At 47.3% G+C, this 15,427-nt stretch overlaps 1 protein-coding gene across 1 annotated transcript; it reads left to right on the forward strand.

Moving 5' to 3' along the window:
• Window positions 1-48: 48 nt before the first annotated feature.
• On the forward strand, window positions 49-12,393 carry LOC124513565 (titin-like). The gene is made up of 4 exons (XM_047081690.1): window positions 49-647; window positions 1,783-6,775; window positions 9,302-9,373; window positions 12,354-12,393. The coding sequence occupies exons 1-4, from the start codon at window positions 176-178 to the stop codon at window positions 12,364-12,366; spliced, it is 5,550 nt and encodes a 1,849-aa protein (XP_046937646.1). The 5' UTR covers window positions 49-175; the 3' UTR covers window positions 12,367-12,393.
• The last annotated feature ends 3,034 nt before the right edge of the window (window positions 12,394-15,427 follow it).

Here is a 15,427-nt window from a genome sequence, read left to right on the forward strand (position 1 = left end):
TGCAGGGTGGAGGGAGGCCTGGGCCCCAAGTGATTCTGGGAAAAGGGCCCGCTCTGGTGGTGCGGAGCCCATCTCCAGGGAGCTAATAAAGGTGGCGTAAATAAAGGGTGGGACGTAGGCGGGGGAGGGGCGCGCAGTTGCTAACAGTGCGCGCGCGCATCACGGGGCTGCCATAATGGTTTGGCTCCCGCTCAGGGCCCAGCGCCAGTACCCCACTCGCCTGGGTCGCTGCGCCCCGGAGCCTCCGCAGGTCATGTCCCGGCTGCGCCTGTTGGTCCCACTGCTTGTCCTTATGTGGCAACCGTTGTGGCTGCTGGTCCAGGCAGCTCAGCCTCCGGAGTGGGCCCTGGACCCTGCCCAGCTGACCTCCGACCCCCTGGAGGCGGCTGAGCCCTGGTCTTCGCGCTCGTCTGATCCCCCACCCGAATCGCCCCAGGTACTTACACCCCCAGCTGAGCCGGTGGGCTTGAATTACCTGGGGTCCTCTGCTCCGGCCCAGATGTTGGCCCCGCCTAAGGAGTTGACTGAGACTTTGGTTCCATTCCTGGACACGGATTCCGTTGGAGAACTACCCCCAGGGCCAGATGAGGATCTGAATGACCAGCTAACCCAGCATCAAAGGCTCCCAGAGGTGGTTCCAATGCCAGGTTGGGATCAGAATCAGACCATAGCTCCGCCTCCTCAACTCAAAAGTAAGACTAAAACTTAGGTTTAGATCAGGCCGAAGATCACCAATCATTTGAAATACTCGTTCCATTTCTGGATAGTCAGAGTTCAAAGCCAACAAAGTTTATTGTTTCACCCCTAAACCTGAAGAAAGATCTAGCTCAGCATCGAAGGCTTGCCAAAGTTGTTGGAACTCCAAACCAATCTGCAAATAAAGAGCACCTACAACAACAGCTGCAGGATGATTATTTAGATTCCAATATGGGTCTCCTATATCCTGAGGAGAACCTACCTATGGGTTTCCCAGGGGGACCAGATCAACTTCCAAACTTCTCTGAGGAGGCTGAAATTCCTCCACCCTTGCAGAAGACCCCAAGTCATCTAGAGTCCCCTGAGGAAGCTGAATCTTTTTTGCCCCAAGGGGAGGCTCAGGCTCAGCATCCAGAGCCCCCTGAAGAGACAGAAACATCTCTACTTGAGCAGGAGGCTCCATCTCCGCGTCCAGAGTCCCTTAAGGATGGAAATTCAGCAAACCCACAAGAGGCCCCAGCTGAGCCTTCAAGTACCCCTGAAGAGGTCGAACCTTCTTCAGTCCAGCAGGAAGCCTCAGCTCAACCTACAGAGGCCCCCGAGGAAGTGGAACCTTCTCCAACCCCCCAGGAGGCCCCTGCTCAGCCTCCAGAGCCATCTAAGGACATCATATCTCAACTGTTAGCACATCATGAAGTAAATGTGCTGTCTCCAAGTCAGAGTGAAGCTCAGAAGCCAAGCTTCCCCAATGTCACTGTTAAACCTCTGGATCTTACCATAACTCTAACTCAGCCTGCGGAGCACCCTAAGGAGGCTGGACCTACCCCAGTCCAGCAGGAGGCCCCTGCTCAGCCTGCAGAGCGCCTCGAGGAGGTTGAGCCTACCCCAGTCCAGCAGGAGGCCCCAACTCTAGTTCCAGAGTTCCCTATCGAGTATTTAACTCAACTTGCATAAGTGATGAGGTGACATCTCTACCTCTAGGTCAGTATCCAGATTATTTAATGTTTCCCAGGGTTACAGGTAAGCCTTTAGATGTGGAATTTACCACAACTCCAGGGCCTGATAAAGGTGTTGAATCTTCTATAGCCCAGCAAGAGGCCCCACCTCAGCCTCTTGAACATACTGAGGAAGCAGAACTTTCTCTAACCCAGCAAGAGACCTCGGTTAAGCCTCCAGAGGAGGTTGAGCCTTCAAGTGAGCAGGAGACCCCAGGTCAGCCTTCCGAGCCTCCTGGGGTGATTGATCCTTCTCTAAGGCAGCAGGAGACCCCAGCTCAGCCTTCAGTGCCTCCTGAGGAAGCTAAGCCTTCTCTAAGCAAACAGGAACCCCCAGCTCAGCTTCCAGACCCTTTTGGAGAAGCTGAACTTTCTCCAACCCAGGAGGAGGTCTCCGCTCAGCTTGCAGAGCTCCTTAATGAGGCAGAATCTTCAACCCAGCAGGAGACTCCAGCTCAGTCTCCAGGGGAGATAGAATCTTCTGCAACCCTGCAAGAGCAACCAGCTCAGCCTCCAGAGCTGCCTTCCAGGGAGGTGGAACCTTCTCCAACCCAGCAGGAGCACCCAGCTCAACCTCCATGGCATCATAAGATGACAGTTTCACCTCCAGGTCACTACCGTGATCAACATTTAAACCTGCCCAATGTCAGTTTGAAACCTCCAGATGTGCATCTTACCATGAGTGCAGAACCCACTACAGAGGTGGGACCTTCTCCAGTTCAGCACGAGACTATAGCTCAGCCCTCAGTGCCTCTTAATGTGGAACCTTTTGAAACCCAGCATGAAGCCCCAACTCTGCCTCCACAGTCCCCTGAGGTTGAATCTTTGCCAGTTCAACAGGAGACTCCAACGCAATCTCCAGAATCTACCACACAGGAGAAACTTCCAACACAGCAGGAGACCCCAGTTCAGTATCCAGAATATCCTGGAGAAGTTGAACCTTCTACAACCCAGCAGGAGGCCCTAGCTCAGCAATCACAGGCCCCTGAGGAGGGTGAATCATCCTCAACCCAGGAGGAGGCCCCGACTCAGCCTCCAGAGGCCCAGGAAGAGGGTGAACCTTCCCCTCTCCAGGAGGAGGGCCAGGGTCAGCACCCACAGGCCTCCGAGGGGAGTGAACCACCTACAACCCAGGAGGAGTCCCCAGCTCAGCATCCACAGACCCCTGCGGAGGTTGAGCCTTCTTCAACCCAGCAGGAGGCTCCAGCTCAGTATCCTCAGGCATCAGAGGAGGGTGAGCCTTTTCCAACCCAACCAGAGACCCCAACTCAGTATCCAGAGCCCCTTGAGGGGACTGAACCTTCTCCAGCCCAGTCAGAGGCCACAACTCAGCATCCAAATCCCCTTGGGGAAGTTAAACCTGCAACCTATCAGGAGGCCCCAAGTCAGCATCCACAGACCTCTGAGGAAATTAACCCTTCTGCCACTCAACAGGAGCCTTCTGGTGAGGTTGAACCTTCTCCGACCCAACAGGAGGCCCCAGCTCACTCTCCAGAGCATCAGGTGGTGACAGTTTTTCCTCAAGGTCAGAATCAAGCTCAGCTCCTGCTGTTGCCTAATGTCACTGTTAAACCTGTGGATCCTTCAGTTACCATGACCTCAGAATCCACTAATGAGGTTGAAGCTTCTCCACTCCGAGAAGAGGCCTCAGCTCAGTCTGGAGTGTCCCCTGAGCAGTTGGAACCTTCTCCAACCCAGCAGGAGGTCCCACATCAGCATCCAGCGCCCCCTGAAAATGTTGAATCTTCTCCAGTCCAGCACGAAGTCTCAACTCCACCCGAAGATTTTCCTGAGGAAATTGAACTTTCTCCAAGCCAGCAGGAGAGCTCAGCTCTGCCTCAAGTGCCTGTTGCAAGTATAGAACCTTCTCCAATCCAGCAAGAGGTCCCAGCTCAGCAACCAAAGCCCAATGAGGGGGTCGAGTCTTTTCCAGTTCAGTATGAGCATCCAGCTCAGCCTCCAGGGTCCTCTGCAGATGTTGTAGCTCAGTCTCCAGTACAGCATGAGGTGACATTCTCACCTCCAGGTCCAGGTGAAGCTCAGCATCCAGTGTCGCCTAATATCACAGTTAAACCTGTGGATCTGAGGGTTTTCATAAGTCCCCAGGCAACTATGGAGGTTAAACCTCTTCCAGTGCAGCAGGATGTCCCTGCTCAATCTCCCCCTGAGCAAGTTGAATTTTCTCCAGCTCAGTCCAAGCGTCTTTCTCAGTCTCCAGTGTCCCCTGAAGATGAGTCTTCTCCAGGCCAACAAGAGGTCCTAGCTCAGACTCCAGACCCCCCTAAGGCTGTGGAACCTGCTTCAGGCCAACAGGAGGCCCCAGCTCAGTCTGTAGTCCCCCAGCTGGCCCCAGCTGTATCTCCTGAGCCCCCTAAGGTGGTAGAACCTTCTCCCACACCACAGGAGGCCCCAGCTCAGCCTTCAGAGCCTCCTGAGAAGGTAGAACCATCTCCAGTTCAGCAGGAAGTCCCAGCTCAGCCTTCAGAGCCCCCTAATGAGGCAGAATCTTCTCCAACCCCGCAGGAGGCCCTGGTTCAGTCTCCTGTCCCCCAGCAGGCCCCAGCTGTATCTCCTGAGCCCCCTAAGGAGGTAGAACCTTCTCCCACACTGCAGGAGGCCCCAGCTCAGCCTTCAGAGCCCCCTAATGAGGCAGAGTCTCCAACCCAGCAGGTGGCCCCAGCTCAGTTTCCAGTCCTCCAGGAGTCCCCAGCTATATCCCCTGAGCCCCCTAAGGAGGTGGAACCTTCTCCCACACCTCAGGAGGCCCCAGCTCAGCCTTCAGAGCCCGGTAATGAGGCAGAATCTTTTCCAACTCAGCAGGAAGCCCCAGTTGTATCCCCTGAGCCCCCTAAGGAGGTAGAACCTTCCACACAGCAGGAGGCCCCACCTCAGCCTTCAGAGCCTCCTGAGAAGGTGGAACCATCTCCAGTCCAGCAGGAGACCCTATCTCTACCTCTCGAGCCACTTAAGGAGATAGAACCTTCTCTAACACAACAGGAGGTACAAGCTCAGCCTTCAGAGGCCCCTGAGAAGGTAGAACCATCTCCAATTCTGCAGCAGTCTCCAACTCAACCTCCGGAGCCCTCTAAGGAGGCAGAAACTCCTCCAGCCCAGCAGGAGGCCCCAGTTCAGCCTCCAGAGCCACCTGAGGAGGTTGTAGCACAACCCCCAGTCCATAATGAGGTGACAGTTCCACCTCTAGGACAAGAGCAAGCTCAGCATCCAAACTTGCCCAATGTTACTGTTCAGCCTGCTGACCTGGAGCTTACTGTAACTCCAGAACCTACTGTGGAGGCTGAGCATTCTACAATCATGCAGCAGACTATAGCTCCTCCAGAGGACACTGAGGTGACCCCTCCACATCCAGAGCAGGTCCAGGCTCAGCATCCAAATTTGACTGAAGTCAGAGTTCAGCCTTTAGACCTGGAACTGACCATAACTCCAGAACCCACTACAGAGGTTGAAACTTCAACCACGCAAGAGATCCCAGGTCACCCTTCAGAGCCACCTAAGGAGGTTGTAGTTCAGCCTCCACTGTTTCGGGAGGTGACAGTTCCAACTCCAGGTCTGGATCAAGCTCGTCATCCATTGTCACCTAATGTAACAGTTCAGCCTTTGGACCTAGAGCTTACCATAACTCCAGAACCCACTATGGAGGTTAAAGCTTCTACAGCCCTGAAGAAAACTACAGCTCCTCCAAAGGACCTTGAGGTAACATTTGCACATCTAGAGCAGGTTCAGGTTCAGCATTCAACCTTGAATAAGGCCAAAACTCAACAGACCCCAGATCAGCCTCCAGAGCCGCCTACGGAACTTGTAGCTCAACCTCCAGTATATCAAGAGGCAGCAGTTCCAACACCAGATCAGGATCAAGCTCAGCGTCTGTGGTTGCCGAATGTAACAGTTCAGCCTTTGGACTTGGTGCTTACTGTAACTACAGAACCCCCTACGGATGTTAAACATCCCTCAGCCCTGCAGCAGACTACCGCTCCTCCAGAGGACCTTGAGGTGACATTTCCACATTCAGAGCACATTCAGCATCCAACCGTAACTAAAGTCACAGTTAAACCTTTGGACCCAGGGCTTCCCATAACTCCAGAATCCACTACAGAGACTGAACCTTCTCTAACCATGCAAGAGACCCCAACCCAGCCTCCAGAGCCACCTAAGGAGGTTGTTCAGTATCCATCCCAACAGGAAGTGACAGTTCCTACTCCAAGTAAGGATCAAGTTCAGCAACCAACATTGCCCAGTGTCACAGCTCATCATGTGGACTTGGGGCTTACCATAACTCCAGAACCTACTACAGAGGCTGAACATTCTACACCCATGAAGGAGACTACAGCTCCTCCTCCAAAGGACCTTGAGGTGACACTTGCACATCCAGAGCAGGTTCAGAGTCAGCATCCAAACCTGACTGAAGTCACAGTTCCACCTCTGGACCTGGAACTTACTGTAACTGCAGGATCCAGTGTGGAGACTGAACCTTCTCCAACCACGCGAGACACCCCAACTCAGCCTCCAGAGCCACCTAAGGAGGTTGTAGTTCAATATCCATTCCAGCAGGAAGTGACAGTTCCAACTCCAAGTAAGGATCAAGGTCAGCATCCAGCATCACCCATCATCCCATTTCGTCATGTGGAGCTTACTATAACTCCAGAACCTATTACGGAGGCTGAACATTCGACAACCCTGAAGAAGACTACAACTCCTCCCCCAAAGGACCTTGAGGTGACATTTGCACATCCAGAACAGGTTCAGAGTCAACATCGAAACCTGACTGAAGTCACGGTTCCACCTACGGACCTAGAAATTCCTGTAAGTCAGCAACCAGAGTCATTTGAGACAGGTTTTCCTCCAACAACTCAACATTCTGTGGTGCATTTTGTAAACTATACCTCAGAAAAGGCATACACAACTTTAACTTGGCAACCAGAACAGAATGCCACCACACACCTCAAAATATGTGAGCGTTGTACCTGCAAAGATGAGACACTGTCGTGTGTTGGTCTCAGCCTACAGCAGAGGCTCCGCAGAGTGCCCGTGCCGGAGCCCGACACCTACAACGGCACCTTCACCATCTTGTAAGAATCGCCTTTACTTGTTTGTTCTCTGTCTCCTGCTTGACATGGCAGTCTCTTCCTCAATGTCGTCCTGGGCCTTCCTCATCTCCCCAACCACGTTGACTGACTTTCTGTTTTTACCTTTTCTTTGTCAACTATCCCTTATCTTCATTTTCCTTTTTACTACTGTTCGCCCTTCTCCCATCTTTTACTTGTAATTGTCCTTATTCTTTTTCCTTATCCAGTTTTTAGCCCCATTATTTCATTCCTTAACCTCTACTCTCCCATTTTTGCTCCATCCTCTATAATAGGATACAACAGAGTAGTGAAGAGTAGAGATCCTGGAACTAGATTGCCTGCGTTTGGGCCGAGGTCTGTCATCTATTAGCTTTGTGACTCAGTTTCCTTTTCTGTGAAATGGAAATTATGATAGTTACCATCTCATGGGATTATTGTGAGATCCAGATGAGGTAATACATATGAAGCACTTGGATCAGTGCCTGGCAAAATATGAGTGTTAGCTGCTATTATTTTGATTCCCCAGACCTCATCTTTGACCCCCGGCCTTCCACATACAGTACTCAGTTTGGGCCCAACCCAAGAGTAAGTACGATGGGCGCCACACTAGGATGCAATCGTCTTCAGAACATGAAATGACAGGTGGGAAGAAAGGAAATGGTCATAAAAAGGGAGGTGGCATGTAATTAAGTACTAAAAGAGGTACCATGGGTATTGGAATTCAGCAGACTCTGTAATCAGTGGAGTATGGAGGTCAGGGAGAGCTGCATGGATAAGCTAACACTTTAGCTGAGACTTAAAGAGTGGCTCTGATGTGTTAAATAGAGAAAAAATGGGTATAAGTCTAGGCAAAGGCACGGCTGCAGGAATGATCAGGAATCAAGAATTAGGTTTAGCAGTTAAAGATCCAATTACGAGAAACCTTGACTATCAGCTAGAGAGGTTTGAACGTTACATTCTGAGTTCTAGAGAGCCACTGAAAGTTTTCAAGCATGAGATACAGACCATTGAAACAAGACGATTATTTTCAGTTCCCCATGTAGGGCGATCTGGAGAGGAGAGCTTGGTCCAGCGAGACCAGATAGAATGTTCTAACAAAACCTGGGAGTCAAGTAACAAGGGGCCGAATCAGAGTGGCTGAAAAGAGTAGAAAGAAAAGCCTTGAGAGCACTGCAAAGGAGGAAGTGACAAGATAGACTAACTGATGACAGTCGCGGGTGGGGTGTGCACGGGAAAGAGAAAACTCAGATATTACTCTGAAACTTCTGTCCCAGATAAGGAGAATGATGGAAGTTGAGGCATCTTTTACCAGGGAACATAGAGCAACCAGAAGGCTTCAGGTTGACTGGAAATGTCCACCAGGCACATGGGCAGATGGGTATCTGTTTTGAATTTATTCCTGACTCCCCTGAAAAAAAATGTGTATATAAACTGACCAGGCAAGCTGTTGCTGAGGGAAGAGGACAAAACTAAAGGTAAAGGTTCAAAGTCATACGCAGAGTTAGCGGTTGAAACTGAACCTCAGGCATTTAATAGCTTCTTTTAAACATATGTAATTCATGGACACATGAATTATCATGGATACTTTTTTTTTGTTTTTAATGTCACAGGTATAGAGGATAAAACGTGAAAATCCCACCCCACCCTCCCTACCACTCATAAGATAACTCCTGTCACCTTTTTGGTGTGTGTCCTTCCTTCCCATCTCTTTCCTTTGCATTTTTTCCTAATTTCCTAATGAGGGGATACTTTTTAATTCCTTGCCCAGTGATTTGTTGCTTTTCCCTATGCAATATGTCTAAGAAATCTTTCCATGTTAGTTATTCTAATTTCTAACTTCCCTTCTCCTTCTAACACCTAGAGAGGTTTCAGTAGAGGGCTTCTTTACATTTGTTTGCTGATAATGGTAAATTTTTTACCATTTTTTTCGTTGAATTCTTATTTTCTCATTGATTTGTGGAAGGAACCATTTTATTTTATTTATTTTATTTTAAAAAAAAATTTTTTTTTTTAACGTTTATTTATTTTTGAGACAGAGAAAGACAGAGCATGAACGGGGGAGGGGCAGAGAGAGGGAGACACAGAATCTGAAACAGTCTCCAGGCTCTGAGCCATCAGCTCAGAGCCCGACGCGGGGCTCGAACTCCTGGACCGCGAGATCGTGACCTGGCTGAAGTCGGACGCTTATCCGACTGCGCCACCCAGGCACCCCAAGGAAGGAACCATTTTAGACACATAAGTGATTTGGGGGAAAAAAATACTTGCCTCCAGAGTAATTAACAGGCGTTATGTACCCAAGGAATGGAACAAATAGGAAGTTCAGGTTCTAAGGAGCTGCCTTGTTTGTGCCAGTGGCCCCACGCTAGCTCTTTATTAATTGCACCACCTGGGATGCTGATAGCTGCGGAAAGTAGAAAGTTGGCATTTACTGCATTGGAATATTCCCCACAAGGTTGCCAGTGATTCTCTTATTTATTCCGTTCATTCCTTTCCTACCTATTCAAGGATCTGAACTGTGTTTCTTCACAGAAATTTCCAAGGAAACTCTATTTGTTACATTGATGAAAATGTATGGAAGGGATACCGTTGGGCTGAGAAACTGTGAGTATATTCTCCCCAAATACGAATACAAAAAAAAAAAACAAAAAACAAAAAAAACTAACTGCATTCTAAGGTCCTTCTTGGTCCAGAACTTTGAAGTCAGTAGCTCTGAGGAAAGGTGTTTCCCCTTCCATATCCCAACTCAACCTCTACCGATTGCAATTCTGTGTTAATTTTTTTTTAACGTTTATTTATTTTTGAAACAGAGAGAGAAAGAGCATGAACGGGGGAGGGTCAGAGAGAGGGAGACACAGAATCTGAAACAGGCTCCAGGCTCTGAGCTGTAAGCACAGAGCCCGACGCGGGGCTCGAACTCACGGACCGCGAGATCATGACCTGAGCTGAAGTCGGCCGCTTAACCGACTGAGCCACCCAGGCGCCCCATCTGTGTTTATTTTAAAAATTAAATTTGGCAGGTTCCCTTTAAAGTTAGAATCAATTTCACCATCCCCTAGTCAGACCATGCCCTTTCCTACTTTTGTTGGTGACTTTGCCCACTTGAAATTCCTTTATTTCACTCTGCTGGTGGAAGTCCCATGAGCCTTCAAAAGCCAACTCGAGTTCATCTTTCTTCACAAAGCCTTCCCCGAATACTGTAATACTCCTGGACCTAGTCCTTCTGTGAGATTGTCACCATTTGTTAGGGTCTACAGTGACGCATTCCCCTCCCCTGATAACAAAAATATGCTAAACAGTTTGTTAAAAGGCAGCTCGTCAAGAGAGAAATATCAAGGTCATGGATCAGAGCAGAGATATGTAAGGCTTCCTGGTCTCTCAGACTTGAGTAAAACCTGACTGGATGTATTAACTGCTAAGGAGAAACATGTCTGTCTTCTGGAGGGTTGGTCAGTAGTAAAAGCATAGAAATGGTGAGGAAGAGACCAACATGGGCAGTGCCCACCTAGCCTTGCCTAAGAGTAGAGATGGCACCTCAGGCAGCAGATGAGAGTCAGGCCCACCAGCCGGGCTGTGCCCGCGGGACAGATGGATGGATCTAGCTACCTCAGTCCTTTCCATTAAACACTGGATTCAGCTAATTACTTTTCTTCCACTTCTCTTCTCACCAAATAGCCTTCTGATTATACTTCAGTGTGCCACAGAGGCCTGTCTCCACAGGAGGCAATGCCCAATCATGTAGACACAGATGCCCTATCTATGGAACGGATGTTTTCCTTATTGTCAAGTCATGACCTGACATTCTGATTTTGATCAATCCTGTGACATTGGTAAGGTGATATTGCCTCCATGTAGAAAGAAGTACGTTCTCTCTTGATGAGATCAGAGTCTGATTTCTCAGCCTAAGAGCCTAGGAACTAGCGTGGGGTCAACTTACCATGACCTCTGGGAAGAGAAATCATTGGCCATTGTCCAGTCCGTACTCTGCATCTTCAGGTGGCCTGCAGCCTTTTGCTTTTGGGGAAGTTCTATAAACTCCTATTGCTGTTTTAAATTCCTATGTGGTTTAACCTTGTGTTTATATTTTTTTATGTGGTTTCATTATTTCGTCTCCCTACTTAGATGATACACTTTTTGAGGTCAGAGACCATGCAGTTTCTTTCCTGTAGTGGACAATAATGATGTTCAAAGGAAGAGATGAGGCATTGTGTCAATTTCACAAGGAGGAATAATGCAACCTAATATTTATGGGAAGTAGCCTACAGAGTCCAGCAATAGACAGATCCGTGGGTGCCTAGGACTTTTGAAATGTTACCTTTTAGAGGCGCCTGGGTGGCTCAGTTGGTTAAGGGTCCTACTTTGGCTCAGGTCATAATTTCATGGTTCAGGAGTTCGAGCCCTGTGTTGGGCTCTGTGCTGACAGCTCAGAACCTGGAGCCTGCTCTGGATTCTGTGTGTGTGTCTCTCTCTCTCTTTGCCCCTCTCTCACTCTTACTGTCTCTCTCTGTCACTCTCAAAAATAAATAAACATTGAAATGTTACCTTTTAGCATTCAAATCAGTGGAAGAAAATAAATAAATGGTAATAGAACAACTGCTTAATTATTTGGGAGGAAAATAACAACAGATCCCTATTTCTCACCTTAAAAAAACATATTTCAGTAAATGTAAAAAAAGAGAAACAAGAACCCGTCAAAGTATTAGAAGAAGATAGAATCAATACTTTTATAATCTTGTGGTGAGAAAAAGCTTTGTGACCTGATTGATACCACATGCAGAAACATTTGATAGATTTGATCGTCTTGTCCGATTTATGCTTGGAATAAACCAGACATCTGATTGAATCCCCACAGTCCTGTGAGGATGATATCACCATCCTTCTTTCATACATAGAAGGGGATCAGCTTAAGGCCCCTGTGGCAAAACCCAAAGCAGAACCCAGCTGTGCCTGCAGTCAGCCTGTGCTCCTATCCCACTGTTCCGTCTCCTTCACGATAAAAACACTGACAAATATTTGAAACATTGAAATTCAGTGAAAGCCCTTGAAAGGATTAATGTATTTCATATGAAGAGAGTTTTATAAATCAACAGGAAGAGGACAAACAATCCAGGGGACCAAGGGGGCAAGGACTACGATGAACAGGAGGGTGTGGACAGTCCGTCACCATATCTGCCTCATGGCTTATGGGACATGGGTCTTGTTAACAAGGCCTTTTCGCCTCATGGTATAAAAATAGTCTCTGATATTTTCTTCTGCACTCTTATATTATTTGTTGTGATTTATTTATTTTTAATCTGTATGGAATCTGTGTGGTGTTTTGGTACGGTCGAGGTAGGGGATCTAACTTTTTTCCCTTACGTAAAGATCCAGTTACTTTAAAATCTTTTATTGAATGGTTCATTCTTTCTTCATGGATCTAAAATACTATTTTTATCTGGACTCTATTCTATCAATCTGGTTTTCTTTTCCTGTATCAGTATCACGCTACATACTTAACTGCAGTTGCTCTGTAAGAACGTATTTTATTTATTTGTTTATTTATTTTTTTTAATTTTTTTTTAATGTTTATTTATTTTTGAGACAGAGACACAGCATGAGCAGGGAAGGGGCAGAGAGAGAGGGAGACACAGAATGTGAAGCAGGCTCCAGGCTCCGAGCTGTCAGCATAGAGCCCGACGCGGGGCTCAAACCCACGAACCGCGAGATCATGACCTGAGCTGAAGTCGGACGCTTAACCGACTGAGCCACCCAGGCGCCCCTGTAAGAACGTATTTTAATGTCTGCTCTGTGATCTTCTTTTTCATACAGTTTGTAGCTATGCTTGCACATTTTCTCTACCAAATGTCAGCTGGCCAGTTTTTGTTTAAAAAACTGTCTTGGGATTTGAATGGGATTGCCTTGACTTTGTAGGTTAATTTGAAGGGAACTGACATCTTTACACTATTCTAGGAAAATAGTGTCTCACATCATGTATTCGTTTCTTCTTAATGTCCTTCAGAAGAGCTTTAGTGTTTTCATCTCATAGGTCTTACCCATTCTTTGCTAAGTTTATTCCTAGGTACTTTATGCCTTTTTATTGATAATTGTAAATGGGATAATTCTTCTGTTTTTTGATTAATTATTTATGGGACATAGGAAAGTCATTGAGGTTTACATGTTGATCTCTTGATTTTATATCTAGCCATCTTACTGAATTCTCATATTTCTTCCAGTAAAATTTTAGTTGATTCTCTTGGGCCTTTTAGTTTGTCTGTAATTTCGTATGCAAATACGTCTTAGTTCTTCCTTTCCACGACTCCATTTTTTCCCAGTGCATCAGTTAGGACCTCTTCAACACCAATGAATAGCATCAGTGATAACAGACATCCTACTCTTGTCCTTGACTTTAAAACAGTGCTGCTGTTTAGGTTTCTGGTAGACACTTTTCTTTTCCTCCTCCCAAGAATTTTTATTAGGAATTATCTGTTGACTGTTATCTGAGACAGTCAGTAAAATGTATTACCAGCTGCACACAAGTTAGGTCTTATTGAAGAGTCAAAGGACTATTAAACAAATTCCTGTCCTAGGAAAAGTTATCCTCTCACTGGGTAGAGAAGACCTAAAATGCAAAGGAATGAATAAAGATTTGGAGGGAGTGGTTATTGTGATGGGTAACTTGATCATGTTTTCCTCCAAAACAGATTCATTCTCATACAACAGCAGCCAAGGAAGGTAAAGAAGGAAGCTCAAGGTAAATATTAGTCTGGCAATCGTTAAAGTAGAATTTTAGAACTAGATTTTCAAACTCATCTATTTCAATCCCCTTGTTTTACAGCCAGGAAACCACCAAAGGCAGAAAGAATACATATTTGGCCTAATGCTTTGCCTGGACCCAGCAAAGTTAGCTGCCCAGCCAAACCCGAGTTAGAATGGGACTGGCACAGAGCACCTGCTCACTAGACCTTTAAAGAAAGATCGTGGGGGGACGGGGGTGGAAATGTTCAGACCCGTTCCTGCTGACGGTGGGCATCAGGCCTGGCCACAGACCTTCTCAGAGGCTCTGGAGAAGGGATAGGGAGGGCCAAACGTCGTGGGGTGAAGGGGCTAGTCTTCAAGCATGATGGAAGGTGGAATACATGAGTCCCTCCTGTAAAGTGGGGGGGAAACTTCCTTCTTCCTCCTTCTGGTTTTCGAGGCCCCGCTCTCCATTCCCTTTATCCAGACCCAATAGAATTTGAACTGGGAGAGACCTTAATCATTTATCTCTTCCTTTTATACTAATGAGATGGAGAAGGAGAAAAGGAAGATGTCTTGCCAGACGGTTGTATCACTAGTACCACTAGAACCAGAAAGAAGATGGTTCCTTTCCAGTTGGGCACGTCTCTGACTACACTGTTCTTGGGCTGTGAACTGCATTTTATGTCACAACTCAGTGCACACATACCGTATAGACATAAGTACCTTCTAAAACAAACTTACCATACACTCTGATTCTTTCTGTTCTGTTTTTTTTAAGTTTATTATTTATTTGAGGGGGGGTGGAGCAGAGAGAGAGAGAGAGAGAGAGAGAGAGAGAGAGAGAGAGAGAGAATCCCAAGCAGGTTCTACACTATCAGCACAGAGCCAGACACAGGGCTCAATGTCACAATCTGTGAGATCATCACTTGAGGCAAACTCAAGACTTGGGCTGCTCACCTGACTGAGCCATCCAGGTACCCCCTATGCCGTTTGTATTCAAAAAGAGTATTTTGTGTTTTAGCGCTAGCCGTGTGTTTTAAGGTGATTTCACGACTCACTCATTCATCTGCCTGCAGTGTGAAAGTCAGTGAGCTAGATAACTGCTGGTTGGACTCAGGCATTCACTCGGTGCGATTCATCTTGTAAGGTAATGCAGCTAGGAAAATAGAAACACCTCCCCACCCGCCAGCAAATGATGCCTGGGAGGCTAAGCCTGGCGGGGACTGATGTACAATGCTTCTGGAGAGAGTTAGGTGCTTCTGCCGTGTGGTCACCCAGTTTGTTGACTGCACAAGGGCACTTGGCCAAGGGCCAGAAGGTGAGCAGGGTGAAAATCCTGCCTATACTTCATGTCAAGTTACATACAAAGGTCTCCCAGGGCCACTGTGGGGCCATTATGGACAGACACAGGAAAATTCTGAAAGCCCAGCATGTATGGAATTATTTCTGAGATCCCGGGTCTGTGTTGATTTTGCCTGCTAATAAGACTGGAGAAATACATTGTGAGAGGCATGGAAAATGGTACGAATCACTAATTGTCTGTGTGTGTGTTTCCTTCAAGGGGCTTCTTTGGATCTCTGCTGCGTAAGAGATGCTCAAAGGAAAGTGACAATCAGGTAAATCTGAGGAGGATAAAGTACCGTGGCTGGAGAAGGCAGGGGAAACAGACCTAACATTGTCCTTTCTGTTTTCTAGGAGGGCTTTTTCTGGAGAAGGCGGCCACTTTGGCTTAGGGACATGTACAGACCTCTCAATGCCACACGCAAGAAAAACATGGCACAGAAGCTACACAAGGATTGTTCTGATGAAGATGAGATTTTCCACATGGAACTAGGGTACGTGATTGGGGAAGATTTTCTCTAAAATGGGGAAATTATGAAGAGTTGAATTGTTCCTTTCGAGAGTCAAAGCCTTGGCATTCTTCTCCTTTTCCCAGGGAGG

The sequence above is a fragment of the Lynx rufus genome, unplaced genomic scaffold (assembly GCF_022079265.1).
Source record: "Lynx rufus isolate CCGP_SWC_20201006 ecotype Redwood Valley unplaced genomic scaffold, mLynRuf1.p SCAF_18, whole genome shotgun sequence".
NCBI lineage: Eukaryota > Metazoa > Chordata > Mammalia > Carnivora > Felidae > Lynx > Lynx rufus.

Excerpts from the sequence above, each read along its gene's own strand:
- LOC124513565 (XM_047081690.1), top strand. The coding sequence starts at position 176 with ATGGTTTGGCTCCCGCTCAGGGCCCAGCGCCAGTACCCCACTCGCCTG. Across the intron at positions 648-1,782 it reads AGAGGTGGTTCCAATGCCAG|CCCAGCAAGAGGCCCCACCT; the intron begins GTTGGGATCAGA and ends AATCTTCTATAG. Across the intron at positions 6,776-9,301 it reads AACGGCACCTTCACCATCTT|AAATTTCCAAGGAAACTCTA; the intron begins GTAAGAATCGCC and ends GTTTCTTCACAG.